The sequence below is a fragment of the Lucilia sericata genome, unplaced genomic scaffold, assembly GCF_015586225.1.
Source record: "Lucilia sericata isolate MDLA Ls3-8-SP2 unplaced genomic scaffold, ASM1558622v1 Contig000187F_arrow, whole genome shotgun sequence".
Taxonomy (NCBI): Eukaryota; Metazoa; Arthropoda; class Insecta; order Diptera; family Calliphoridae; genus Lucilia; species Lucilia sericata.
The window spans coordinates 132,937-160,613 of NW_023994215.1; the positions used below are offsets into that span (position 1 = coordinate 132,937).

The 27,677-nt window shown below is 33.7% G+C and overlaps 1 protein-coding gene across 2 annotated transcripts; it reads right to left on the minus strand.

Annotated features, from left to right (window-relative positions):
• Positions 1-27,677, minus strand: LOC119601762. Of its 2 annotated transcripts, none has more exons than XM_037952904.1 (10): positions 27,501-27,677; positions 25,805-26,321; positions 14,139-17,277; positions 13,397-14,032; positions 13,324-13,330; positions 12,554-12,778; positions 12,016-12,464; positions 11,784-11,950; positions 7,091-9,976; positions 1-390 (listed from the first exon to the last, which is right to left on the minus strand). In XM_037952904.1, exons 3-9 carry the CDS (start codon positions 17,145-17,147, stop codon positions 7,189-7,191), a joined length of 7,281 nt encoding a protein of 2,426 aa, XP_037808832.1. In that variant the 5' UTR covers positions 17,148-17,277; positions 25,805-26,321; positions 27,501-27,677; the 3' UTR covers positions 1-390; positions 7,091-7,188. The 2 variants fall into 2 exon arrangements, with proteins under 2 accessions (XP_037808832.1, XP_037808833.1); XM_037952905.1 differs by having other exon boundaries at positions 12,554-12,763; positions 27,501-27,676.

Genomic DNA, 27,677 nt, shown 5'->3' on the forward strand with positions numbered 1-27,677 from the left:
GTAATGTTAGGCACTGTTATTCCTTAAATATTAGTTTTCTAAAAACCTTGTTAATTTGTTTCATTTATTTAATTCTGTTTTTTTTTTTTGTATTTCTAAAATTTAAGTATTGCTTATTAACTACAGGTTTTGTTTTATATATGAGGTTGTTTTCCTTAACATATAATAATAGGTAGTATATAGTTATAATTTTTTACTTAACACATTTTAATTCACTTTTAACTGTGAATTAGTATTTTGCTTTTTTTTAAATTAAACGAGTCTTATTAAATAAGTAAAATAATTAAAAATAATAATAATAATAATAAAATAACGAAAATAAAATGATGTTGTATACCTTTCATTTGTATTTCTTTGTAACTTAACCAAAAAGTCTTTTTTTAATATTTTCTGCAAAGAAAAGAAAAAAGGAGCAATATTAATTATATGAAATCAATTTAACAAAACAAGTTTAAAAAATATGACAAAACCTACTGTAGCGTGAAAGGTGTTATAACCTAAACTCTAATCTACTTATAAGAAAGGAAAATTGTTAATGAGGGAAGATAAAGCAGGTCGATTCCCAAGAGGTTTCAACCTAGAAGATTTACAGTCGCATATATTCCCTAAGGAAATTTCTACAATCTACAACCCGGTGCGATTGTACCATATGAAATGCCAATACTCTAAGATCAGCTTGACATACATTGTCACAACTGACCTAGATCGATGATTCCGTATAATTGCGTCGCTTTCAAGATCACTAGAAACTTTTCTTGCAAGACACTACATTCGTCAGGGAGTCTGAAGGACCTTTTTATAACGGTATCAGTGATGTAGACACTGGCACCCGTGCCGTAATAGATGCTCCCTCGAGGCATCTCAGGAAGGACCTTCGTGTATACGAGGAGAGCATAGGAAGATAAGTGCTGGATCCCTTGGATTGTAATACACATACAGCGGCTTTGAACGATATTCACAGAGACGCTATTCATACCATCATTGCCGCATGAATGTCATTCTTGTAGGCCACCCAAGAAGAATTAGAGAAGAACTTGCAGTAGAAAACAAGAGTTGCTCTGGCACAACTAAGATTGGTATGGAGCAAAAGGCTCAACGCCTATTGGTCCCGCATAGACCGTGTCGCCCCCAATATATGCCTAGCATGAGTACAGGGCCCCATGATAACTAAACACCACCCCACTCTACTTCACTTTGCCCAATGGATTTATGGACTAACCCTTTAGAAGTTGCCCAATACCTAGACTTCGACCTAAATACAGAATCCGACGAATAGTTTAAGCTGTTACAACAACAGCAACTCGTACCGGTATTAATCTTGCACCCGTCGTGAAAACTACACCCCAATCAAACCAAAGTAAAAAATTGTTTCATAACCTGTTTTTTTTAATTTTTTTTCTAAGAAAACTTCTTCGTTAAAAAATATTACTTTGGCCTCCGGAAGGTTAGTGTTCTAGTCTGTTATATAGAAGGTAATAGGTTCGATTCCCATCTGAGAATTTTGGAATTGGAAGAAAAGTTAAAATTGTTTTATTTCCAAAGATGTCCAAATTTGTCTTTCATTTTTTTAACTCAAGATGATATTAGGCAATAACTAGACGCACAGTGGGGCAGAATGGAAATTTTTTGGAAATAAATCTGGCATTTCTAAACGGCTGATCCGATCGGGATAAAATTTGGCGTGAGCGAAGCCAAGGAGTATTCGAGTTTAAGTTTTGAAGATGAACCCTGCAGATGCCCCAGGGACGGCGCTGTGGCGGCTCAAAGTAGGGTACCTACGACATGTAAAATTTTTAAACTCGTGCCATTTTTTTGTTTTTCACCCAAATACAAAGATTTTTATATTTTGTGAAAGCGCTCGACGAGATCTTGAAAAAACATGCTTGGACATACTACTTATCTCTTATAATATCCGAGTTATAGGCATTTAAAAATTTAGTGGTACAAAATTTACCATACCTTGATCCGCCTTTTTTTGAATACCGGGCGTAATTTTGGACCAAATGGACTCAATTTTTTCTTGTTAGTTAGACAACAAAATTTCCAATAATATACAAAAAATTTCAGATCAATATCGTTTACAGATCCAAAAATATACGTTTTTTAATTTAAAAATTCAAAAAATTTTAGATTTTTGGCGTTTTTTTGCCAAAAATGTGTCTTAACTCTTTTATTAATAAAATAAAATTTTTATTAAGAACATATAACAATTTTATAGTTTTCTAAAAGGTATCTTTACGCAGAACGCTTTGGCGTAAAAAACTTGTCCTATTTTTTGAAAATGTTGCCACTGCGTCCTTCCGAATATGACCTATCTTTTATCAAAACTTCAACTTTGGGCGACATGTTCTAAAATCCCAAAGCTGGGATCAGAAAACTGAAAGCAGTTTTGGAAACCTCAATATGTTTTCTATTTACTCCAAAAGTATTTTCCCAGCCCTGAAAGAAATGTGGACCCTATGGGCAAAAAAGTAAAAAATCCCATTTTTGGGATTTTCATTCCTATTTTTGGGAATTGCGGGATGCCCTTTGACCTTTTCAATTTTTTTTTTGCATATTCTTATTTGACAAATTTAACAAGCGTTGAAAATTTCATTGAGTTTTGTTCATAAATAAAGATTTTGTCATATATTACATATTTGTTTAATTTCTAAAACTATGATTTATATCAAAATTTTAATAGGATCGCAGATAGCTACAACAATTTAGTCCATATTTATCCCTTAATATAATTTTTTAGTTAGATATGGAAATTCTCGACCCTTTACAAAAAATTTCAAGCCAATATCTCAATTACATTCAAAAATATGTTCATTTAAACCTGTGTCCTTTAATTTCATCTTTTTCATATTTTAGTATTAAGTATGACAGCACATATTTAAATCTTATATTTACCTATTTTCTATTTGTTTGCTTATCCTTATAATTGAAAGGTCCTATTATGCTTGAATTTTCAAAAATTTATAACCATTTTTTACCAAAATTTTTTCGACAGATCATTTCGTTCTGTTTCGTTTATGATCATGTAGGTAAAAATATACAGGTAATGATAATTTCGATTCATTCACTAATAAGAAATATCAATGACTGAATTACAGGTTATATTAATATAGTCCTAAATGTTAATAGGTAGACAATTCGTATTTTTTTACTTTGGAATAGCTGTATCGGAAATGACAAGAATTGGTATATAAGTAAACTTCTCAGATTTTAAGTACCATATTTAATAAATCTACAATGAAGATTACATTAAAGTACGAAGAGTTGTGTTCCGTTTTATGGAGTATATCTTCAAAGGGGCCAGAAAGAATTGAAGACATTTCAAATTATATAAAAACTACATATAGTAGAAAAGTAGACAAAACAGGCATATCAAAAATTGAAAACTTTTTAAAACTTTTTGATGTAAAAAGTAAGTCTGTGGATGGAAATCAAAAGAAATTTCGATTAAAATTTTGTAGTTGGATGGAAACTACTACGGAAATCTCAACTTACAACACATCAACAGGAGCGCCTTGCAAGTCATACGAAGACTTATGTTCAAGGTAAAAAAAAAGAGGGTCACACAAAAACTTTTTTCAATCTCAAATGAGGAAATTGCTGATACATTTAACGAAATGCTGAAAAAGGAAAACCAACATATGGATGCCGTAGATATTGCAACTATTCTTCCTAATGCATCACCAAAACGACTTAAGCGAATTGTGGAAAGTATACCAACTCCAACATCACAATCAAATTTTACTGAAGAGGAAGCAATAGCGCTTATGTTGGAACTGGGTCTCAGTTGAAATAAGTACCAAATATTAAGGAAAGCTCTGCATGAAAAAGGACACAATATATTACCATCATACAAGGCGATCCAGGAAAAAAAACAAACTATCCTACTAAATCAACAAAAAATAATGAAGAATTGAAAGAACTGAGAGCTGCGGAAAAAAGCATAATCCAAAAAGAATTTAAAGTTCAGATGGGATTAAACATCGACAAACCACTTTCAAGTTGCGGTAGTACAAATGACGGTAATACGTCGAGAAGGTTTTTTCGTGATTTTGAAATTACTTCAAAAATAACTGGAATCGACAAGGAGTTGCTTCGAAGAGTTAAAACTATTTTAATGGCACTGAATAGTAAACATAAAATTAATGAAAATCGATTTGGGGAATACACATCTGAAATTTCTAAATTACTTGTATCTCTGTATCCATGGAGGGAACTAACACCAACAGTACACAAAGTATTGTGTCATGGTCAAATAATAATTGAATCGAATATTCTTCCACTTGGAGAGTTAACAGAAGAAGCCCAGGAAGCGAGGAATCGAGATTTTAAGCATGTTCAACTATTCAGCTCAAGAAAATGCTCCAGGCAATCACAGAATGAAGATATTTTTAATAGTTTACTTCTATCTTCTGATCCTGTTCTTTCAACTATGCGAAAAAGATGGATTTGTTATGAAACTCTATCATCTCAAAACAAGGAAGATTTAAAGGACTTATATTACCTTCTGGATATGTATACCGATATGACAGATTATTTTATAGAAAATAAGTAGTGTTAGGAATTAACTATATAAGTAGGTTGTAAGAATTAATTGTATTATGTTTAAGATAAACAGTTCAAATAAAAAAAGCTATTATACTAACTGATGATATTGTATTAAATTGTGTTTTATATTTCGGTGGGCGGGAAAGGTAATTTGTGTGGGGTGATTTAGGTGTTGTTGTGCGTGGCTCATAATAAAATTATAATTTTTTTATTTTATATACAATATTATAATAAAATAATTAACTAAATAATTTTTAAAAATTGTCCAAATATTTTATTCAACACCAAATGTATGTTCTGTCATACTTAATACTAAAATATGAAAAAGATGAAATTAAAGGACACAGGTTTAAATGAACATATTTTTGAATGTAATTGAGATATTGGCTTGAAATTTTTTGTAAAGGGTCGAGAATTTCCATATCTAACTAAAAAATTATATTAAGGGATAAATATGGACTAAATTGTTGTAGCTATCTGCGATCCTATTAAAATTTTGATATAAATCATAGTTTTAGAAATTAAACAAATATGTAATATATGACAAAATCTTTATTTATGAACAAAACTCAATGAAATTTTCAACGCTTGTTAAATTTGTCATTTTAAATAAGAATACGCAAAAAAAAATTGAAAAGGTCAAAGGGCATCCCGCAATTCCCAAAAATAGGAATGAAAATCCCAAAAATGGGATTTTTTACTTTTTTGCCCATAGGGTCCACATTTCTTTCAGGGCTGGGAAAATACTTTTGGAGTAAATAGAAAACATATTGAGGTTTCCAAAACTGCTTTCAGTTTTCTGATCCCAGCTTTGGGATTTTAGAACATGTCGCCCAAAGTTGAAGTTTTGATAAAAAATAGGTCATATTCGGAAGGACGCAGTGGCAACATTTTCAAAAAATAGGACAAGTTTTTTACGCCAAAGCGTTCTGCGTAAAGATACCTTTTAGAAAACTATAAAATTGTTATATGTTCTTAATAAAAATTTTATTTTATTAATAAAAGAGTTAAGACACATTTTTGGCAAAAAAACGCCAAAAATCTAAAATTTTTTGAATTTTTAAATTAAAAAACGTATATTTTTGGATCTGTAAACGATATTGATCTGAAATTTTTTGTATATTATTGGAAATTTTGTTGTCTAACTAACAAGAAAAAATTGAGTCCATTTGGTCCAAAATTACGCCCGGTATTCAAAAAAAGGCGGACCAAGGTATGGTAAATTTTGTATCACTAAATTTTTATATGCATATAACTCGGATATTATAAGAGATAAGTGGTATTTCAAGATCTCGTCGAGCGCTTTCACAAAATATAAAAATCTTTGTATTTGGGTGAAAAACAAAAAAATGGCACGAGTTTAAAAATTTTACATGTCGTAGGTACCCTACTTTGAGCCGCCACAGCGCCGTCCCTGGGGCATCTGCAGGGTTCATCTTCAAAACTTAAACTCGAATACTCCTTGGCTACGCTCACACCAAATTTTATCCCGATCGGATCAGCCGTTTAGAAATGCCAGATTTATTTCCAAAAAATTTCCATTCTGCCCCACTGTGAGACGGTACATTAAGGTGTACTTTACAGAGAAACTTCTCCATCAGATGGTCCGAATTATTAAGAGATATAGCGTATTTAAATAGTATACTACGAAAGTGTACTTAGACAGAGAAGACGACTTCTATAACGAAAATACTTCAATAGACTCTTACTAATCTCGTTTTTGAAGAGTATATTGGTTGGTAACACTGTTGAAATCTAGAATAGTCTAAGCAAGAGGCACACCCCTGTTCGACGTGATCCATCCACTAGACTTTGGCTCATTGTTAATAACTCGATTTTTTTTAAACTGGACAATAGAGGCATACAAGTTGAAGCTGATGTTGAGATACTAATGCTAAATTTTTAGGAATTATCCTAGACTTCAAACAATCTCGGAAACTTACGTTTGCGAGTCTAAACGCAACTAGATGTTGGAGATCTAGAATCTTTTGGACATGTGAGTAATTTAAACATACTGCCCTCAGTATTGAACCAACCAACCGACTATATTATCCCACACAAGGAATTTTATGGAGTTTACAGGGTCAGAGTTCCTTTCAAGAATGAATAGCAGAAAGGTCCCACTAGCACGGCCAACAAAGAGATTTAGCATATTAGGAAAACTCATATAACGAGTCATTGGATAGTTGGTAAAAACGCCAAAAGATTAACACTTCCTTACAATGAATGCTGTAGAAGCAGTAACGATGAAGAAATTGAAACAAAAGAAGTAATCCCGTTACTTTTATGCTTTGACCACTTTCAGACACTACGTGTCTACCTTTGGATATCTGTCCAAAACGTTTCAAAAAATCTTGATGAAAAGCCCTTAATATCAATATCAATGAAATATGATCTAGGGAATGAAACTGTGTTCTCTTTTGATCAAAAATGCCGAAGTTTTATGTACCTAGATTTAATAGTGCTAAGTATGCCGAAAGCTTGACCGCTTGAACTAAGCTTCCAAATAAGGTTTACAAAATTCTCAAATAACTTTACTTACTTTGTTTTACGACAATGCGTATTACAAGTCCTTACTTTACGTTTAATGATATAATTTCTCCTGCGACTTTTAACTGTCCAATAACAATGTAATAATCATCACTCCTTCATCATATTACCACTAGCATTGCCACTGGCAGCTGGATTATTATGCATTAGCTTATGCTGGGGTATAACTGTTAGAGATTTTGGAATTTTCGACAATAAATATTGTTGCTGCTGATGTTGTTGTTGCTGCTGCTGTTGTTGTTGCTGCTGCTGCTGTTTCATAGCATTATTGGCATTTGTTAAATTTGTAGCAGGATTATTAGGTTTGGCTAATAGTTGGGGGAGTTTTGGTACATTTGCACCACCTGAAGCTGCGCCGCCATTGAGTAAGAGTTGATTGGCATCGGGAAAGTTATTCCATAGCCATGAAGTGTTATTGAGTGTTGAGGAGGCGGGATTAACATTACCGGTATTAGCTGCATTTGTTATAGCATTCGCTAATAGAGGCATCATGGGGGCGGTGAAATTGGCATTAGTATTGATGGGAGCCTGTAGGGGAGGCATAGTTGTGATGTTACTTGTAGCGGGTTTGGGAGCAATAGTTTGATAACGTGGTGGGTTTTGTGTGTTCGAGTTGTTATTGGCCGCAGCAGCAGCTTTAAATAGAGCTTGTTGATGTTGCAAAAGTTGTAGTTGTAGTAATTGTTGTTGTGCCACCTGTTGTTGTTGGCGTTGATTAACAGCTGTAGAGGGAGTTTGATAGTTTTTGTTCATATTTTGTAAATTGGTTTTTTGGAATTGTTGCTGTTGTTGGTGTTGTTGTTGTTGATTTTGTAAATGTTGCTGTTGCTGCTGCTGATGTTGTTGCTGCTGTGTTTGTGCTTGCTGTTGTTGCTGCTGCTGTTGTTGTTGCTTCGCTTCCTGCCGTTTCTTAGTGGCTTTCAACATTTGATCACGCATAAGTTTTTCACGTCGTAAAATGCACATACGATTGTAATCGAATATGGAAATAAGGAAAGGTTTGCCACCCGATTGCACTTGCACTAATGCCGGCAGTCTTCGACCATCGGCTGTCTGATAAAGTGGTCCGTTTTTGTTGAGCAAGTTTTGATTTTCCTCCACAGGCATTAGTGTGGGACGCCAAGTCTTGCTTTGCAAACGTTCTTGTGGCGTTAGAGAATCTGGCAGTATAACAACATTAGGAGGTGGTCTTGATGTTCCAGGCTTACCCAATAACTGAGGACGTTTGATAAGATTACTGGGTTGTTGGTTACTGTTTGGATTGGCGTTTGCACCCGGCATCACTTGTCCAGTGGATCTTCTTTGTAAACTTACCAGCTCGGGTGGTGAACTAAGAAGAGAAGTTTGATTTTTATTCTGATTGGCAGCAGTAGCTTCTAAATGATTGCCTAAAAGTTTATTGGCCACATCAAGTATTTTCTGTTGTTTTGTTTCGGGTACTGGCGGTATGGGAGCTGGAGGAGGAGGCGGTGGTGGTGGCGCATTAGGATTGCTGGAGGCTTTGGTTATTGCAGTAGCTGTTGTACTGCTGATGGGTAAGATTTCAACTGATTTATTTATGCCCAATAAATTACATTTCAAAATACTGCGACTGTTGCTGGGTCCACCTCCCACACTGGCCGAGGCAGTTGAAGCCGCCAAAGCAACGGCAGCTGCCGCGTTAGCTGCTGCCAAATTAGCTGTAGTCGAGGAAGTGGAAGTATTGGCGGGTCCGGCCATAAGATTATCTTTAAGCAATGATTTCTGTGGTGAGGGAGTAGCTCTTTTGCTATTTAATAAAGATGCTGGATCTTTTGGTCGTGCTGTAATGGTAACAGCATTAGAACTCAATTGTTTAGTTAGTTTATCCACCGAAAGACTACGTGATCGTTGTAATTGATGGACATTTTGATTACTGGCATTGTTGTCCTTTTGCACAGAAGCTGATTTCGTTAATTTGTCGACTTCAGTCATTTCAACATCCTGATCCTCAGAATCTTCTTCATCATCATCTTCATTGATTACAAATGTTGGTATTTGAGTATCAATTTCCTTGGCTTTTGTATTATTATTATTATTACTACTGCCACTACAGCTAGGAGTATTTTCCTTTGGCGTGCCCGTACCCATATGTAAACCGCCACAATGACCTTTATCATAGGAAGTTAAACGTTGTCTTACAGTTTGCGTATAAACACTGGCATTATTCGAGGCACTAGCCGACAGCACCAAATCACCATTACGGAAATATTTTTCTAGTAAAATCAAGTGGCGCAGAAAAGAACTTTGATTGCCATAGGGCTTTTGTAATTCTTCCCAAAGACGCCGTGTGGGCTCGTCGTACTGCAAAAATGTTTGTACTCTAGTCCAACCTTCAGGCGTCCTCTGACTGCTATTACCACCAAAGGGTACTTTAAAATGCAAACCCAAATCTTCTTCACCCGGAAACAATTCACGCATTGAAATGTTAGGATTTGCTCTTAAGACATTTGAGATATCGGCAGATGGTTGCTTTTCGGCAGAAGCATTACTTTGGAGAATTGCTTTTAATTTTGACATTTCATTTGGTGAATTTGTGGCTGTATTCGAAACCGAAGAAGAATTGGAAGAATCTGTTGTCATACCGGCCGTTTCGAAGTCATGTACCAGAGTATTTGTCGTTTCAATTTCATCGACGGCATTGTTATTATTAGTGTTCGATTTTTCTGCTAAAGTGTCAGCGGATTTTTCTGTAGTTTCTTTTTCATTTGCTGTTGCATTATTTTCTTTTGCTGACGTATCTGTTCTTTGCTGCTGTTCATTATTATCATGATTCGAAGCACTATTACTGTTGCTATCATCTTCATCAGCTTCGGAAGCATCATTACTGCCATCGTGTATATTGTGAAATTGTAGGAGGCTGGAAAGATATGAATAGAATTGTTGTTTTGTTAATAAAATATTGAAAATTTTAAAGCGTATTTAATGTAGCTATAGAACAAACGATTTGGTAGATTCGCGGCTTAGTTTCTGAAAAGTGAGAGGATCAGAATTCTTGCTGTAATCTACGTAATAAAACCTAACAGACTACATGGGTTATACACATCAATACTCCCTAGTTCGTCGTCGAACATATCTACTGGACATCTTTCCCTGGGACTCAGTATTCAAGGAAAATGTCATGTGTTCAATTGTGTCGAGGTCCCCAACATCTTCGCACAAACTGCCAAAATCCGGTATGGTATTGTTTCATTTACTAGTAAGAGTTATATTTGTACAATGATCCGTTAAAATCCCTATTGGACTTCCTCTGTACAATCCCATAAGTATCATTTCGGTCATTTCTTAGATCGTTCCGGGTGCACGACAATCGACATAAGTAGTTGTTGTTGTAAAAGTTCGACTGTGGCCAATATGAATCGGGTCGTTCCGGAGCGAAGATCCATTTGTCATGGGAGATATCGACATAATCATTGTTGTTGGTTATGACCTTGACGAAGCAAGTAAATTTAACTCTTGGCGTGAGGGTTGATGGACCACAAATTCCGGTCGTGCACCACTCAAAAATCTTGACAGTCCTATAAGAAAGCATTGTTGGTTCCTCTCCCGATGCATGTCAGGAAGGATCTTCCTATATACAATTAGAACATATTTAGTTATGTGCAGGATCCGACAGATCAGTTCCCGTATATGGCAGATCTAAACGAAATTAATGGTAACGCCATAAATACTGCGGTCGCTGGATATCGCATGAATTTCATAGTTGAAGATTGTCCAACGACCATAGGAGACACAGAAGAAAACCTGCTCGACAACAAAAGTTGTTCTGACACTAATAAGATCAGGATGTAACATTGCCTAATGGTTGCGCATTGATCGATTGTGGTACGGGTATACATGACATACAGTTTATAGGATCTAAGAGGTGGAATCTAAATGAAATCTAGATTTAATTAACGCAGCCTCTATGGTGACTTTTAATTGCACCAATAACGCATACCTTTCAGATTTGGTTTTTCTATAGCTGTCCGTTCTAAAAACATTCCACCAATCCATATAACCGTACGCATTCCACAACAATCGGCCAAAGATCTTCAACTCAGCAACAGCTGAGTTTTAAGTTATTCCCCAGGGAATAACGTAAAACAACAAACATAAGTATGACAACCGATGAAGTTCATGCATTGAACAACTCTTTCTTTATTTTGAATGTATTATGTATTGAACTGCAGTCTCTACTAGCTAATTAACATAATTTTGATGTTGCTGAAGTCTCATTCTACGTCCAAAAAAGCGGCAAGAACAGGATCCCTATCCAACACACTCTACAACATACCAACTCATGTAGCGCACTCTCAACAGATTTATCTTTAACATAAACATGTTGAATGTTGCTATGAGATCTATCTTTCAGCTTCGAATGATGCAACTTGCCAGCATTGTGTATAGAAATTAACATTAACTCTTAAAAATACCTATCAATAGAAATTATGCGAAGTCGGGGATATTATCTCCGGTGTCTATACTATCAGAAAAATATGTTTCCAGAAGTAAAAGGGTCAGTCTATAAACTTTCATTTCTTTGTATTGTTGGATTGATTCCGCCGATTCTAGGTAGCTTCTTGAATTTAGCTGGTTTATAGTTTCAGAATAAACACAAGTTTTTTAAGGATTCTTATAAAGTTTTCGAAAATTCGATGTTATGTTCGAATAACTGTTCTACTTACCGTTTTCTATAATTTTTAACAAATTCTGCCTTTTGTGATTTCGTACTATCTGGCGGTTTCATTAGTAAATTGGCAAAATAACGGCAAAGTTTACAAACAGCAGTACCAATGCCCAACTGTACGGGAATACCCATTTCACACAAGGCCTTCTCCAAACGATCAGTGTCCTAGAAAATAAAATAAAACATAAATTATTTAAACAAAAACTTATAAACAGCACTAACAAACTTACCGATGTTATATGATACATATGATTTTTACCCAAACGTCTTTTACATAAAACACAGCCTGAACATTGTATAACTGTATCATAGTGTGATTGACAAAGCCAAACACAGGCGGCACCCGCGGGAATTTCAAATTTAAGCAAGAACTTTTTAACACTTTTACGTATACATTTACGTCGCAGCGAGTGAGCAGCGGGATGAGCACAATCGGGTACTAAACATTTACGTGAGGAGGAGTTTGTGGCAAAACCATCGCCGCCTCCACTACCTTCAGTTTCTGCATTATGATGTTCATCGAATTGTTGATTTTCCGTTGATTTAGATGTAGAAGCCATTGATTCTAGATTTCCAGGAGCAGATAAACGTTTCTTATATGATGGTACATTGGCACGACGATCCACATGACGAAAACAGGCATCACATAAACAGTTATCTACTGTTAGTTTTTCTTCATCTTTTGGGGGAAAAATAATATTAAAATATAAAATACTTATTTCTACTGCAGCGAGAAGTTAATAATTAAATGTCTATTAATATTCTTACTGGCTAAAATTTTCTGTTGTCTTTCCAAAGATTTTATTTGTCCCACATGACAGGGTGTATCGTATAGACCAAATTTGCCACTGCAATAGAAACATTGATCTTCACACAAACGTTCCGGATGAAATTTAAATGATGACGCCTTTTCCGGTATAAGAATTTCTTCTTTTTCGTCTTTTTTACTGGAGACACCAGCGATATGGTCATGAGATTCTGAATTGGAAGAATCTGAATTGAGAATTGTATAGCAAACAATACAGATACACATTGAAAAGAATACAAGAAAATTATATACACAAGAAATAAACACAATAGAAAATAGATTGTTAACAATAAAGGTTGTATGCCAGGAACCAAATACAAACTTCCATTTGCAAAGATATTCAATTTTGTCTTAAAGTTTATCAATTTGCTTGGGAAGTATGCATTTTTGTCCTTTGCCGAGTTAGTAACACAATAAAAAAACATTAAGATATACAAATACAAAAACAAAACTATATTTTACAATAACAATAATATTACTCTTTAAGCCATGTTAATTTGTTTTACTATAAAATACACACCCATTTCATAAATATGGGCAGTGTTGTTAGAGGTGGCACTATGATGCGTATGATGTTGATGATTATAACGATAATTATATGATTTTCTAGCATACGTGGTGGTTAAGTTTTTAACGATATTGTTACTATTATTGTTAGTATGTGTTAAAGCTAATCTAGTTATAGAGGTAGTAGAGGTTGTAGGAAAAGAATGATATTTGTGAAGCGCACCTTCAGTCTGAAACGAAAGAATAAAAAAACGTTAAATATTTACAATTATTTTTATTATTTTAATAAAACCTACCTCATTTTGTATAGTATAATAATTGTCCTCACCATGACCTTCACGATCTTGTTGAGAACGATCATTATTGCCTGTACCATGGGCACGAGCACGTCCTTTTTGGAATGTCATTTTCAATGATTGACGCCTTTGTTGCTGTTGTTGTTCTTTGGACGTTGAAGAACCGGCTGTATTATTTTGAGATTTGCGTCCATTGCTACCACTGGTGGAACCACCTGTTGAATTACGATTAATTTTGATGATTGTTTTCAATGTACCAGTATACTCGTGATGTGTGGATGCAGCATGAGATGAATTTTTACCATTTCTTTTGTTGTGTTGATTGTGTTGTGTGGCTGCCTTTGAAGCCTCCACATTGGCCGCTGAACTTTGTATAACTTCTAAGCGTCGTTTTTCGGCCGCCTTATGCGTAACCAAACCCAAATTTTGTAAATGTAGTTCTTTTTTCCTTAGTGTTTCCTCATCATCATTTTCTAGATCGAGTGTTATCCAAGATGTTGCTGATTGCCCCGATTTCATGGAAGTTGTATCATCATCTTTTATTATGTTTAAATTTGATTTAATTGGTGAACTGCCTAAGGATGATGTGGGTGTAGGTTTACCATTTACATTCTCAATTTCTGTATCAGAAGAAGCCTAAAGGACATAGAAAATTAAAAATTGTTAATTTTCGAGAAAATTCAATAGTTTTAAATATTAGAAACTAAATAGATCCTTGAAGTCATAAAACATCAACACTTACCTTAAGTAAACTATTTTTAACCTCTATTTTTTCTTCTTTTAAGAAACTATCCATATCACTGCCAATGCCTACATCTTCCTCCTCTTCTTGTTTATCTTTGTCCTCTATTAACTTAATATCTTCTGCTATAATTAAGGGCTGTTCATCATCTAGCTTAATATCCAATACATCATCCATAATTCCATCTTCTTTAGTAATGTTTTTGGTCTCGTCTTCTGCTGTTAACTTAATAGCAGCATCAATGTCCATACTTTCATGAGAAACCATTAATTCATCTATAGATTCCTTAACGTTATCATCAGTAATATTTAAGACCAAAGGTGGTACCACTAACTTGTCTTCAGCATTAATTACAAGTTTTTCTTTATGACGTTCATCGATTTTTTTCAATTCAGCATCTATTTTTGCCAAAACATCATTATCTTCATCCTCCGGGGTTGGAATAGCAACGTTGGCATTAGAAACTTCAGTGACCGTATTAATTGAGGTTATGTTTTCCTTGTCGTTGGTAATGAGTTCAATTTTGTTAAATTCGTGATCTTTTTCAACTTCACTAGTTGCCATTAGAACTAATTTATTCTTATCATCAACGATTTGGACCTGAGTTTCACTTATTTTGCCGATTTTTTCCACAGCTTCTGTAACATCGCTAAAATCTTCGATTTCTGCTATATTTTCTTCATTTGCTGGATCTTCGGTTTCTGTTATGACTTCATCATTTATCGAAGCATTGTTATCCATTGATATTGTTTCACTTTCTTCTAAAGTTAATTCATCTTCTTGGTCTTGATCCCGTTCGTTATCTTCTTCATCGACTGCGATAACAGCAAATTTGGTAGTTTCGTCTTCAACAGCATTATTTAATACAATCTGTTTAGTTGGTGTTTTCTGTAATGGTTCCTCTACATCTATAGGTTCTGTTATTTCAGTTGCATTCTCCTTAGCTTCAAGTTCTTCTCCTAATTCTTCATCATCATCTTCCACAATTAATAGAGGTGTTAAATTATCACTCGAACACAGGCTGTTACTATCATCTTGTGTAGTCAATTTTTTATCATCAATACTTTCTTCCAGACATAAAGTTCCCTCTTTAAGGGATTCATTTGAATAGGATTCATCTAGTAGTGGTACACCTGATGTCGTATCCGTTTTGGCGCTGGTGTCTGTTAATAAAGAAGCCGTTGAGGTCACTAAAACTGTTGCCGTTGTAGGTGGTACTACAGTAGCAGTTTCCAGACCCACAACTTTCTGCACTATATTTCCCAATTTAGGATCTTCTTCTATGCCCAAGTTATTTTCCAAAAATTTAGGCTTTTTGTAAAATTGTTTAACACTGATTTCGGATACACCTTCGCTCACCAACTCAGAAGGGCTTAAGGAGGCAGCCTTTTCAGAGCCTGAGGCTACAGAAGAACAACTAGCGGCCACAGGAGTTAAAGCTGCTGCTGATTCAACAATTTCAGGATTTTCGTCAGTTATTGATTGGGCTACGTCTGTATCCACAACTAAGGGAGGTAAATCATTGCTTTCTTCTGTAACCACAGTATCTTTAATATGTTCATCTTTTTCAACGCTGGCGGGAATTTCTTTGGCATCATTAGTGTTGTCATCATCTAATTCCATAGAGATTTTTTCACTTTTTATTAGTGCCAAAACAATGTCATCGGTATTTGTCGAGGAAGCAACACTATCTTTAGAGTCTTCATCATCACCATTTGCAGGTTGGTTCTTGGCATTGCTGCCTACATTCGATTTGAGGAGACTACGTGTCTGTGAGCCCATTCGTCTTCTTTTGGTATCCGCAGGTGCGCTATTACTTTGAACCGGCGGTGAGGTTTGCTTTGTCTGTCGAGTAGCTCGTGTAGTAGGCGAATTATTGGTTGTTGCTCCTGTAGTAGTATTGGTTGTCGATTTTCTATTAGCATTTCTACCTTTGCTTCTACTAGTATTTGTAGTAACAGTGCTGCTGGCAGTTGTAGTATTAGATTCTGTTGTAGCGGGCAATTCATTTTCACTTTCATCTAGAATTTCTTGTTTGATTTTAATTAAAGGTTCTTCTGCTCCTTCCGAACTGGCATTGGTATTTTGTGATGATAGCAAAACGTCCTCATTTTCCACATCTGGATCTTTTACCTCTATTTTGATATATTTTGGACCTGGCTCATCAATAGTGGATTTATTGACAGCTGCATTTTCAACATCAACAGATCGTTTGCGTTTTGTGACGGCAGGAGTAGTATCAATCATTGGTACTGGCATTTTATTTCGACCTATGGTACGGCCACTTCTAGATCTAGCTGGAGGTGTTTCGGAACGTGTTGAAGCTCCGCTAGACTGACGTTGTCTGGTAACACGAGTATTGGCTGCTTCTTGGTTTGCCACTGACTTGCGGGTCAAACGATTTGAGGCTGTTGTGTTGGTGGTGGATTGAGCAGGTGCTGTGTTATCTTTTTGCTCAGACTGTTCTTTCTTTTCGTTTTGTTCCTCTTTTGTTTCTTTAGCTAAATCTTCTTTGTCTTTTACTTTTTCCTTGGCTTCTTGATCTTCTTCTTTCTCTAACAATTCCTTATGTTCTTTTAGTGACTTACGTCCTCTTATATTGGTCTTCTTAGTATTGGTTGTGGTGTTTGGCCCCCCCACCTCTTCACTATCACTATTTGTGTGATGATCGTTGGGATCTAGTGGTTCTTTCTTAATTGTGATAGCACCTACCGGTGACGCTAGTAAAAGTGGTGAATTTCTGGTAACTCTTTGTAGAAATGGTTTAGTGTCTTGATTTGCTTTTTGGATTTGTTCTGTGGCTTTTGAATCACTTGGATTTAATGTATTTGTACTGGAAGAGGCATTAGCTCCCATTTCATCTTTGTCCCCCGGAGAGTTGGAGCTGGCATTTGTTTTCTCTAATGACTTTGCTGTGTTTACTGTTGATGAGGTTGATGACGTTGAAGCATTTTCCACCTTCGTCCCTTGAGCTGTTGGAGAAGCTAGTGTTGATTTTCGTGTTGACATGGTACAATGTGTTCATGAAGTTTGTTTGTTGCTTTTAAAGTATTCGGTTAGTACCGTTACTTCTCTTAGACAAGAAGAATTTTCTTTCTTCGATCCGCAAAACAAAATTTGGTCCCTTTTTTCAAGTCAACTGAAATTGAAAAGAAAAAACATAAATATTGGTATAAAAGTAGTTTTGCTTACTTTAACATAGATTTAGTTTTTAATAATAGTTTTTAATAATAATTTTTTTAATTTTTTGTGTAAATTTATCGTTTACTATAATTACAACTAGTAACGGCGTTCAGGGATAAACTTCCACGCCGATGTAAGTCTTTACGCCGTCCATAATGTGTTTCTTAGAGAGTTGCCAATTAAGTGAAATTACACTCAAACCTCGTTTTATGCGTATTTATTTTATGCGAATTTGAATTAGTGAGGTTTCCAAATTCTAAAATTTTTCTTTCAAAAATAATTTTGAGAAAAATGTTGGTCCACCTACATCGAAAAAAATTTCTCAACAAAGTACTACTACTGATTTTTTACCAATTCCGATTCGGATATATAAAGTATTGTTCAAATCCTTTGTACACGAAGAAATATTATTTTTTATTTTTAAGAAATTTTGTACATATACTTCATTATTTGGAATTTGTATTGTGTTATTATTTGTTACCTTTATTTTTCATAATTTTTTAATAGTTTCAGTAGAGAATTAATTTTTTTTTTTGATTTTTTTATGCGATTTTGTTTGACTTTTAAGGGAATAATTTGAAATTGTGCGCTTTTTTATTAAAAACCCAATTACTATATTTTGTATGGAGCTAGTGTATCGTTTTGTGCGCATTCGAATTATGCGTTTTTCTGCGAAACGAATTAACCGCATAAATCGAGGTTTGAGTGTATATATAAATTCTCCATTTAAATCGATATTACAATTTTTATACCCTACACCACTTTAGTGGGGAGGGTATATTGGATTTGTGCTGATGTTTGTAACATACAAAAATATTCGTCCTAGACCCACCTTAAAGTATACCAATCGGCTTAGAATCGTTTTCTGAGTCGATTAAGCTATGTCCGTCCGTCCGTCTGGCAGGCTGGCTGGCTGGCTGGCTGTCCATGTAAACCTTGTGCGCAAGGTTCAGGTCGCAATTTTCAAGATAATTGGATGAAATTTGGCACGCACGTTTTATTTGACCCAAGGACGAAGCCTATTGAAAATGGTTGAAATCGGTCCATTATTTCACCTAGCCCCCATAGAACAGAACCCCCCGAAAAGGGCTTTTGAGCTCATAATTTTGTTAAATTTACAGATATATCGATAAAATGCGGCACAACTAAGTTTTATAGAAGTCTGGATGACCCTGCCAAATTTCATAAAGATCGGGCCCCATTTGACCCTAGCTCCAATACAAAGTCCCCTTCAGAAAATTACTTGAATGTCCCAAATTAACTTATAAACACAAATATCGCGATGAAATTTAGCGCAATAAAATATTATGTAAATATAAATATATTAACAAAATTTTATCGGGCTTGGTCCATATTTGCCCCTAGCCCCCATATAAAGCCTCTTTCAGAAAATTAGATTTTCATCCATAAATTGCTTAAATGTATCGGAACAAGGGAATATTGAAGATAAATGCTTTATTATGAAAAATAAATCACATTTAATATTCATAACTGGTGTAGGGTATCATATGGTCGGCCACGCCCGACTATACTTTCTTACTTGTTTTTAATCGTTTTTAATTTTTGTTAAAAAATAAAATTTTAAGAAGTAGAATTTTTGCAATGTCTTGCCTGAAGTTTAATGATAACGAATAGGGTTCTACAAATGGATTTAAAAAATGTTTTACTATTGATTTAAAAAACTTAAATAGTAGTTTTATTTAACAAACATCGGAAAAGGTATAAGAAATATTAAAAAACCGATCGATAAATTTGGATGGTGATCTGATCACTCTCAATTGCTATAATTTACCCAATGAACTTCAGTTATATTTGATAATAAAATCTCACGTTCACATATCATCATTACAATATATGCTATTGTTTTTAAAAAGGATATTGGAAAAGGGTAAAATATATGTTAACTTATACATTCGATTTTTAGTAGCCATTTTCTTTTTTTCAAATACTTATTTCATCTCTTCTTTTTCCTCTCTTTGTATGATCAATTAATATGTACTGTAGCTGTAGTTACTACGATGACAGCTCAGCAGTAAAGTCTACCCTGCAGTTCTTGAAACTACTACAAGTTTTAAAAATAATATTTAGTTTTCCGGAAATCCGCCAACCGTATCTCTTTTTGAAATGAACACTGAGTTTAAACTTTCTATTTAATACCTTTTGCCTAATTTCCATTAGAAAACTTACTAGGAAGAATGTAGGAAGTATATCATTAAGAGCAGTTCTATAAGCAATATAACTAGTGCAAAGTAGACAAGTTATAATTTATAAACTGCAGGGTTTGTATGCATATATGTATTTATGAATATATTATCTACATGTATGCATTTTTACCCTCCCAAAACATACAAAAAGACGATGAAAACTTTTGTTGATGTTAGCAATATATTAATGTAGTGCTGCTGCTGTCTGTATTGTAGATGCTGTTTTTAGAACATGGCTGGAGCATGTGTTTTATTTACTAGTTCGTTTTCTTTTCCATATTTTTTTTTGTTAACTTGTCTGTGTTTCTTTTTCTTTCGTTTTACCAAAGCAACTCCTTGAAACCGGTTTCTTAGTGTTGTGTCTAAATATTCATTGAAGCAGAACAGTTTTAAAGCTTAACTTTGCGAAAGAACGAACGAAAAAATATGTTGGCAACAAAACTAAAAAAAGTGTTATATAGACGTTATTGTGTATGAATATTATGCAAATGGGCCATTGAACATTGGCATACAAAATCAGTTATATAAAAGGATTTTTATTTTAAGTTGGATTGGAGTTAAAAATTTCGATTTCTTTTACACATTACTTAAGCAACCGGCGAAATGCGCATAGGAACTAGCTTCCCCACCATCAATACATTACAGTGAATTTATTTAAAAATTGGGGTTGAAAGCACGATAAGAAACTCTTTAACTTATTTGAAAGAATAATAAAAATCCCGAAATCAATTTTTAAAATAAAATTTTGTTTTAATAATTCATTGGAAATATTTTATCATCAAAATCACAATTTTAATAAAATAAATATTATATAAAATATGTTTACATTTTAAATATTTAATCTATTTTGACATAATTAACGTATTTTGTTTTTAAAGTTAAAAAATAAGTTACTTTTTGTGACATAATTTAAGAATCTCTGAATTAATTTAAATATTACTCATACGTAACGTTGTACTATGTTGTATACATTGTTGTAGTATAAAATAGTGTTGCCAGAGTAGCAACACTACATTATAGTAGTGTTATATACATAAATCGACTTTCTAACAATCGCCTGTTGAAATAGGACAGTCGACTAATTAGGTTTTGTTAAAAACTCGCTTTTGAAAAAATTTTGTAAAATGGTGGAAAATTTCAAAAAGTGTTTACATTAGTGATAAGTTAACAATGTGGGATATTCACATTACCACAAGTTCGTTGTAATGTAATTTTATAAGTATGTATGGTTGGTTGGTTAACGTGATAGTTCACTGCGCGCGAACAGTCAAGTAGAGCCGAAGAGACTCCGTTTTGAACGGACCACTCCACTCGTTAGATGTAGTATTTTATAGTCTTAGATCTTAGGATATCATTGAGCTTAAATCCAGATATTTCACCAAGATTAGATATGAAGTAACTGCCAAGAAAACGATTTATTTTCACGGATAGAGCAGGGCATTCGCAGAGAAGATGGAAGACCGTTTCTTCCTTTTCTCTGTCTTTGCAACTGCGACAGTGTTCAGTGAAGGGTAGCCCAAGCCTACTTGCATGTCTGCCTAGCACCCAGTGTCCTGTTATTACAGCTATTAATCTCGATATATCCCGTCTACTTCGGTTTATAAGGTGACTTGTGCGTTTCTAAGGAGGGCCACAACATAATGGTCCCTTTACATGTGTCTAGGTTATTCCACCTATTTTTAGCCTTTTGAAGATAGAATCTGAGGATACTACTCTTGATAAAACCTAACGGGGTTGCTACTGAAACGGCGTTGGAGATATCAAGAGCAGATCCCGTTCTGGCAAGCTCATCTGCCTGTTCATTTCCATAGTAGTCCCTATGCGCAGGGACCCAGACAAGGGTAATGTCAGACAGGCGACCCAGCCTTGATAGATCCTTCTTGCATTGCTTAACTAATAGGGAAGTGGTAGTATAAGAATTCAGTGAGAGAAGTGCCGCTTTACTATCGACAAAAATTCCTATGTTGCCGCGAATATTGAGGTCGTGTAGTACCCTACAAGCTGACATTATCGCGAATATTTCTGCTTGAAAGACACTACAGTTATTTGGAAGACGGTGAGATATACTTACCCCAGCGTCTTCACAGAAGACACCAGAACCAACACCACAGTTCATTTTAGAAGCATCTGTAAAGATTCTGGTGGTGTATTCGCTCGGTATGTTACCCCTACACCACTCGCTCCTGGATAATTATTATTATTTTTATTATTATCCGCACGCTACAGGTCGAAATTTTCTAGATAATTTGATAAAATATGGCACATGCTTTTCTCAAGGACGAAGCCTATTGAAAATTATTGAAATTATTGTACTGGTCTCTCTACGTACCGCAAGAGAGAAGAATGATATTTCTATCTTCTTCCTTAAATATGGCGGCAGCAGCATATTTTACGATGACGAAAGCTACTAGGACGATATACATACATATGTTGATCAGGTTAAGTCTAAGATCGAGGATAGTCGGCAATGAAAGTACAAATGATTTTGCTATTAAGGAAAAGGAACTATAGAAAGTTAATCTTAGGCATGCAAAACCGTTCCACGCAACAAGGCATGGTCGTGAGAACTCCATACGGGTACTTCGTTTAATGAAACGAAATATTCTATGGGGTGATACAGAAGTGAGGAGGATGGTAAGTTTCCTAAGTATTAGTAAGTCAGAGATTAGTATGATGGTTCATATTCTGACTGGAATTACTAGAACGGACTAACGGATTCAGAAGAATGTAAGGCACGCGTAGTGAAAAGCTGGAAAACTCTCGTTGCCAGACTTTCATTAAAGTTGCATCTAAATATCTTAGGAGCAATGTTACATCCCTCAGAAAGACTGATTAGAAAATTCTAAGGAAGTATGTCCAGGAAACTGTAATTCCTTTCATAGGTCACAATATAAGGGTTTTCTAGCATAATTTTCCATGCTAAGGAGCACACATCAGAACCGAAAGCAGCCTATGTGTATTTCTTAGGACCTGGCGTAACCTATTATATACCATCTCAAAAATGGCCAAAAACTTTTTTTCGATTTTAAAGACAAAATATTTCGAAAACTTGATGTAATGGATAAATTTTGAGGCCATAATCAGATTCAAGCAGCTCAATCCTATGGTCCTTCAGTTTAGAATTTGTTGGCTTGTATACAAATGTCCTAATTCTGTTAATTTTCAGACTCATCCCTTGCAGAATCGAAAACTCCCGGCTATTTCGAATATGCTCCGCAACAAAGAAATAAAGTTATTATAAAGCAACGAAAGTTATGTTAATGAAAAACATAAATCATTTATTCTGAAATTAAAAAAGAGCCGTACGTAAAGAGTTAGGTGTTATTTTTGCCTAAATATTAGAAGAAATTCCTTTGTATACTTACACGCATACACAGTGCAAAAACAACAATTCATAGTTAGTAAGGTCAGGCCTATCAACAGATGCTGTGTTGTTTTTGTTCTGTGAAGTTTAGGAGATTAGGAAGACATTAAATAAGGGTTGGTTTTATCGTTAACATGATTTCCTTAATTTTTTGGCAAAAGGAAAACGAAAAGAAAAACTGTCGGGTACAAGATAAATTGTATTGTGAAAAATGTAAGAAAGGTAGAAAAGGACAAAACAGGACTTATAAGTAAATAATTGTACATACATATTTTGTTTCATGTGTATTACATCTCTGAAAAATTGCAATGAAAAGAGAACTGTCTACTTTAAGTACTTATTTTTATTTATTATTTATTTATTTTAAAATATGGAAAATAGGTGGAGGATTCTAGATATTTCTATTATTGCTTAAATAGTACGAAATATGCAATTCTGATAATAGTACAAGATCATATACATATAAGGTGTTTATTAAGTAATATTTTTAATAGAGTTTTTTAGAGCACAATTAGGATTCTAGTCAGTATTGCAGTTTGGAAATTTTTTTCTATTATTACACAAATCGTTAACTCGTAAAAAACTTAAATTACTAAAACTTGATCATGAAACTTATCTTAGTTAAGTTGAGTCATTGCTATAACTACCGATTGATAAAGCCTTAATTGAACTATTATCTTTAAACAATAAATTGATCTGAAGATTTGGAACATACATACGTACATATATTGATTATTTTTGATATAAAATTGAAAAAGGATATCGTAGGATATTATACTAGTTTTCTATGGAAATAACCAATTATTGTATCTGGGAACTGAAATTTTGAATGGCAATTAAAACAGAGTAATTTCATTGCAATTACAAAGGGTGTGCCACAATTTCCACCATTTATGCAGTAATATTTTGAAGTAAGTTTGTTGAGAATGGAATATTAATTTAAGGTCGACAATATATGGGCCCACGAACTCTCAGAAATTGTTGTATTTAAAGTATTCGTGGTTAATTTACAATGACCCTTCCTATAAAAGGAAGAAAGGAAACCCATACGATCACTTGGAATAGTGGAACGGTGAATAGAACTACAAACATTTTAAAGGGCGATCCAGGCAAGAGTTGGACAAGAAGCGTCTTCAGAATTAATAAGTGTGACATTAGTATGATACAAGTATATTCTGATTGGATGAACATATAACACGCACGGAGGACAGAGCATTATATGCCTTTTGTCGAAATTATATTTAAATGTGTTGAATGCGTTCTTTTTCCAAATAATACCACCTTCGGAAACACTAAGGATCTACGTCCAGAAAAGTGAGTTTCTGTATATTGGGCGATAAATAAATCGGTATAGAACGTTTTCCCACCAACTTTTTCAAGTAAAGGACGTGTAACTGGACTGCTGGCTGCCTGCTGTAATATATATCCTCCTTTCAAGTTTCTGTAAAGCCATTGAGGGCATACACTTATTAGAAACTTTAACTATATGATATCAGAACGGATTATCATGTATTATTAGCAAATCTGCTGGGGCAAAGAGATCACTATAGTCATTTCACTTAGAGATAACTGGCAGAGAATAAATGAGAATGATATTGCGGTTTATAAAAATGACTCTAAGAAAGGATAATAGAATAGATAGTGGAATATTTGTGAAAAGTGTAGCCTTTTCACAAAGACGAAATCCTAGTAGTGGAAGAAGGAAGACTTATGTATATATATATATATGAGACCAAAAGTATATAGCGATATTACGATCTTTATAGATAGTCAAACTAGTATAAAAACAAAGATCAGAGGTTCTCAAAGATCAACATGCATTAAAACTTTGCTGGTTTCCCGATCGCAAAAAATTACACATAATTCTTATCTGGTATACATTTTTACACACCCTTTATGATGTGCAGGACCAATAATATAAAATATATACAAATCAGGGTTGGCAAATTTTCGGTGTAATAGATACATATTTAAAGAAATTTTTACTAGACTACTGTCTAGTTTATGAAGTTTCCCATGTTCTTTCCAAGGGACTAGTATATGATTTAGTAGTATATGAACTATTCTATAGGTGTATGATTTAGTTTTTGCAGTAGTAAAGTACTTTTTTGGTGTAATAGGTGTTGTATCCTAGGGACTAGTGTATGATTTGGTAGTATATGAACTATTCTATAGGTGCATGATTTAGTTTTTGCAGTAGTAAGGTTAGTCTATTATCTAGTCTATTATCTTGTCTATATATTAGTATATGGGCTTGTATATTGTCTAGTCTACATATCTGTTTCTTTTCTTGTCTAAGTCTATACTATGGACTTGCCTATTATCTAGTCTATAAAATAGTATATTTTTTAGTTAATAGATTAGTATATGGACTATTCACTAGACTTGTCTAGAGGATAGTTTATAGACTCGTTTATTATATACCCTAGTAAATTGTCTAGTCTATTGTGTATGTCTTGTCTAAGTCTAGTTTAGACTATGAACTTGCCTGCTATCTAGTCTATAAACTAGTGTATTCAATAGGCTAGTCTTTTGTCTAGTCATTTGTCTAGATTGTAGAATAGTCTATTATTTAGACTAGTCCATGGACTATTCAATTGTCTAGACTATAAACTTGTCGATTTATGGACTAGTCTATTGACTAATCTATGGACTAATACATACTTATATGCATATGAATACAGATAAGTCTACTGATATTGATATGGTATAATCGAAACCAAAAAAGTTAAATTTTGAACAATTTGAAAACTGCATTTGCCATCCCTGATACAAATATTAACTGATATTTTAATTAGTTAGATATAAAAAAATAATTAAAAAAAAAAATAAATTCCAATTAGAATATTAAGGAAAATTGCAATTTAATTGCATAACCATATTAAGTATATAAATAAATTTTTTCAACTACTCACCATTTTTTGTTATATAGTTCTTTAGCTTTTTTGTTATTGTTCTCCTTGTTTTCCAAAAAACAGTATTGTAATCCTTAATTATGCTTTAGAGCAACATATATAAAGCTTCTTCTTGCTGTTGTTGGTTTTGATTTCATTAACAAAAGATTTTCCCCAAAAAACAATAGGAAGCAAAATGGGGAAAACACATAAAAAAATCAAGAAGAAAAATCAAAACAATTCGCGCACTCACACATACGCGCTGTCTATTTACGACAGCCTAATAAGCAGTAATAGGAAACAACTGTTAAGTGACATTTATTATAGTTTTTGTTTCTCAATAATGTCACAAATTATTATTTGTTTATGAGTCTTCTTTATTTGTATTCGATTTGGAGTTTTAATATTGGTTTAGTTTGTTTTTTTTTTTTCTTTTTGTAACTTTTTTTTTAACACATATTTTGCACAAAATAAACGTTAGAATAAAATTTGCATATTTTTGTTTTTATTAAACATTAACAAATGAAAGTAGTTTTATCTAAATAGTTGTTATAGAGAGAGAGAAAGAAATTAATTAATTAGTAATGCACTTTTATTTATTTAAATTATTATAACTGACACTTGGCTAATATTGGCAAAATAATAAATATTTGCTTAATATTATTTTGATTTTGTTTAATTAAACAGTTTTTTCTTATGAGAGTGTTAGATTGTAACGAAGAATGAGAGAGAGAGAGAAATAGAGTGTAAAGAGAATTTATTGTTTATTTTATTAAATGTTTAGCAGCCATGTTTTTTGATAAAATATAAGTTTGAAATGAAAAATAAATAAAACAAACTAAAGAAAATAATATATATTATTGTTTTTAATATGAAAAGGAAACGCAACAAAACGGAAATTAACGATGTCTTTAGTCGTCAACGTAATTGGCAAACGAATGAAAAACGAGCAAAGCGTATATAGAAGAAAAAAAAAAAATAACACAAAACGTAACCAAAGAAACACGACTAGCAACTAAAAGTTGAAGAAAAAACACCCGATAAATGATGAAAGCAAAAACAGAACATAAAAATATGAAGGCTCTATAGAAATTAAAGAAAATTCACTTTCCCATACATCACTTTGCTGGAACTAGATTTTCTTAATTTTTAACACAAAGTACAAAATAAACAAAAACTAATTAGGAGAAAGCAATTTGCCAAATACAAAATGGCATTGCAACGAACGTAATGAACCCACTACAAATTAAACACGAATATTGTAATAAAAGCAATTTGGAAAAAACTTTATTAAAATTATAAAAACTTGTATTTTTGGCAAATTTAGCATACAGTTTTCTGCAAATTTTCTTGGCAACTTTATTAGTTTCATTTTATTTTCTTGTTTAATTACTTTCAAATAAAAAAATTTATTGTAAACTTAGAAAAAAAAAAAAAGCAAAAGAAAATTTTTTCACTTGCGTTAATAAATGCACGTCGTCTTTTACTACACACTCGCGTAATAAAATAAAATCTGTCAAAAACTGAAAAAAAAAAATAAAACAGAACACAAAACACACACAAGAAAATATGAAACTGTTAAAGAAAATGGCTCTTCACTCTTTCGCTCACACACTCTTCTTCATCCATCCATCCAACTAACTAACAACAGAGCTGTTAGTACAGGCATGTTAACTGTAACATCAGTTGTGTGGTTTTACTCTTTAGTTTTACTAACATCTCTGTTAAGTTTCTCTTTAGGTTTTGTTGTATTTGTTTAAATATTCTCAAACATTCTTTTAATTTGCTTTTGTTTTCTTTTTTTTTTCTTTCTTTGAATTTTGTAAACAACAAACGCGACGCTAGTAAACCCACTTCGTCGGGGTTGAAAACAGAACTAAACTCTTCATTTGCA

Excerpts from the sequence above, each read along its gene's own strand:
- LOC119601762 (XM_037952904.1), bottom strand. The coding sequence starts at position 17,147 with ATGTCAACACGAAAATCAACACTAGCTTCTCCAACAGCTCAAGGGACG. Across the intron at positions 14,033-14,138 it reads TTAAAAATAGTTTACTTAAG|GCTTCTTCTGATACAGAAAT; the intron begins GTAAGTGTTGAT and ends TATGTCCTTTAG. Across the intron at positions 11,951-12,015 it reads ATATGTATCATATAACATCG|GACACTGATCGTTTGGAGAA; the intron begins GTAAGTTTGTTA and ends TTTATTTTCTAG.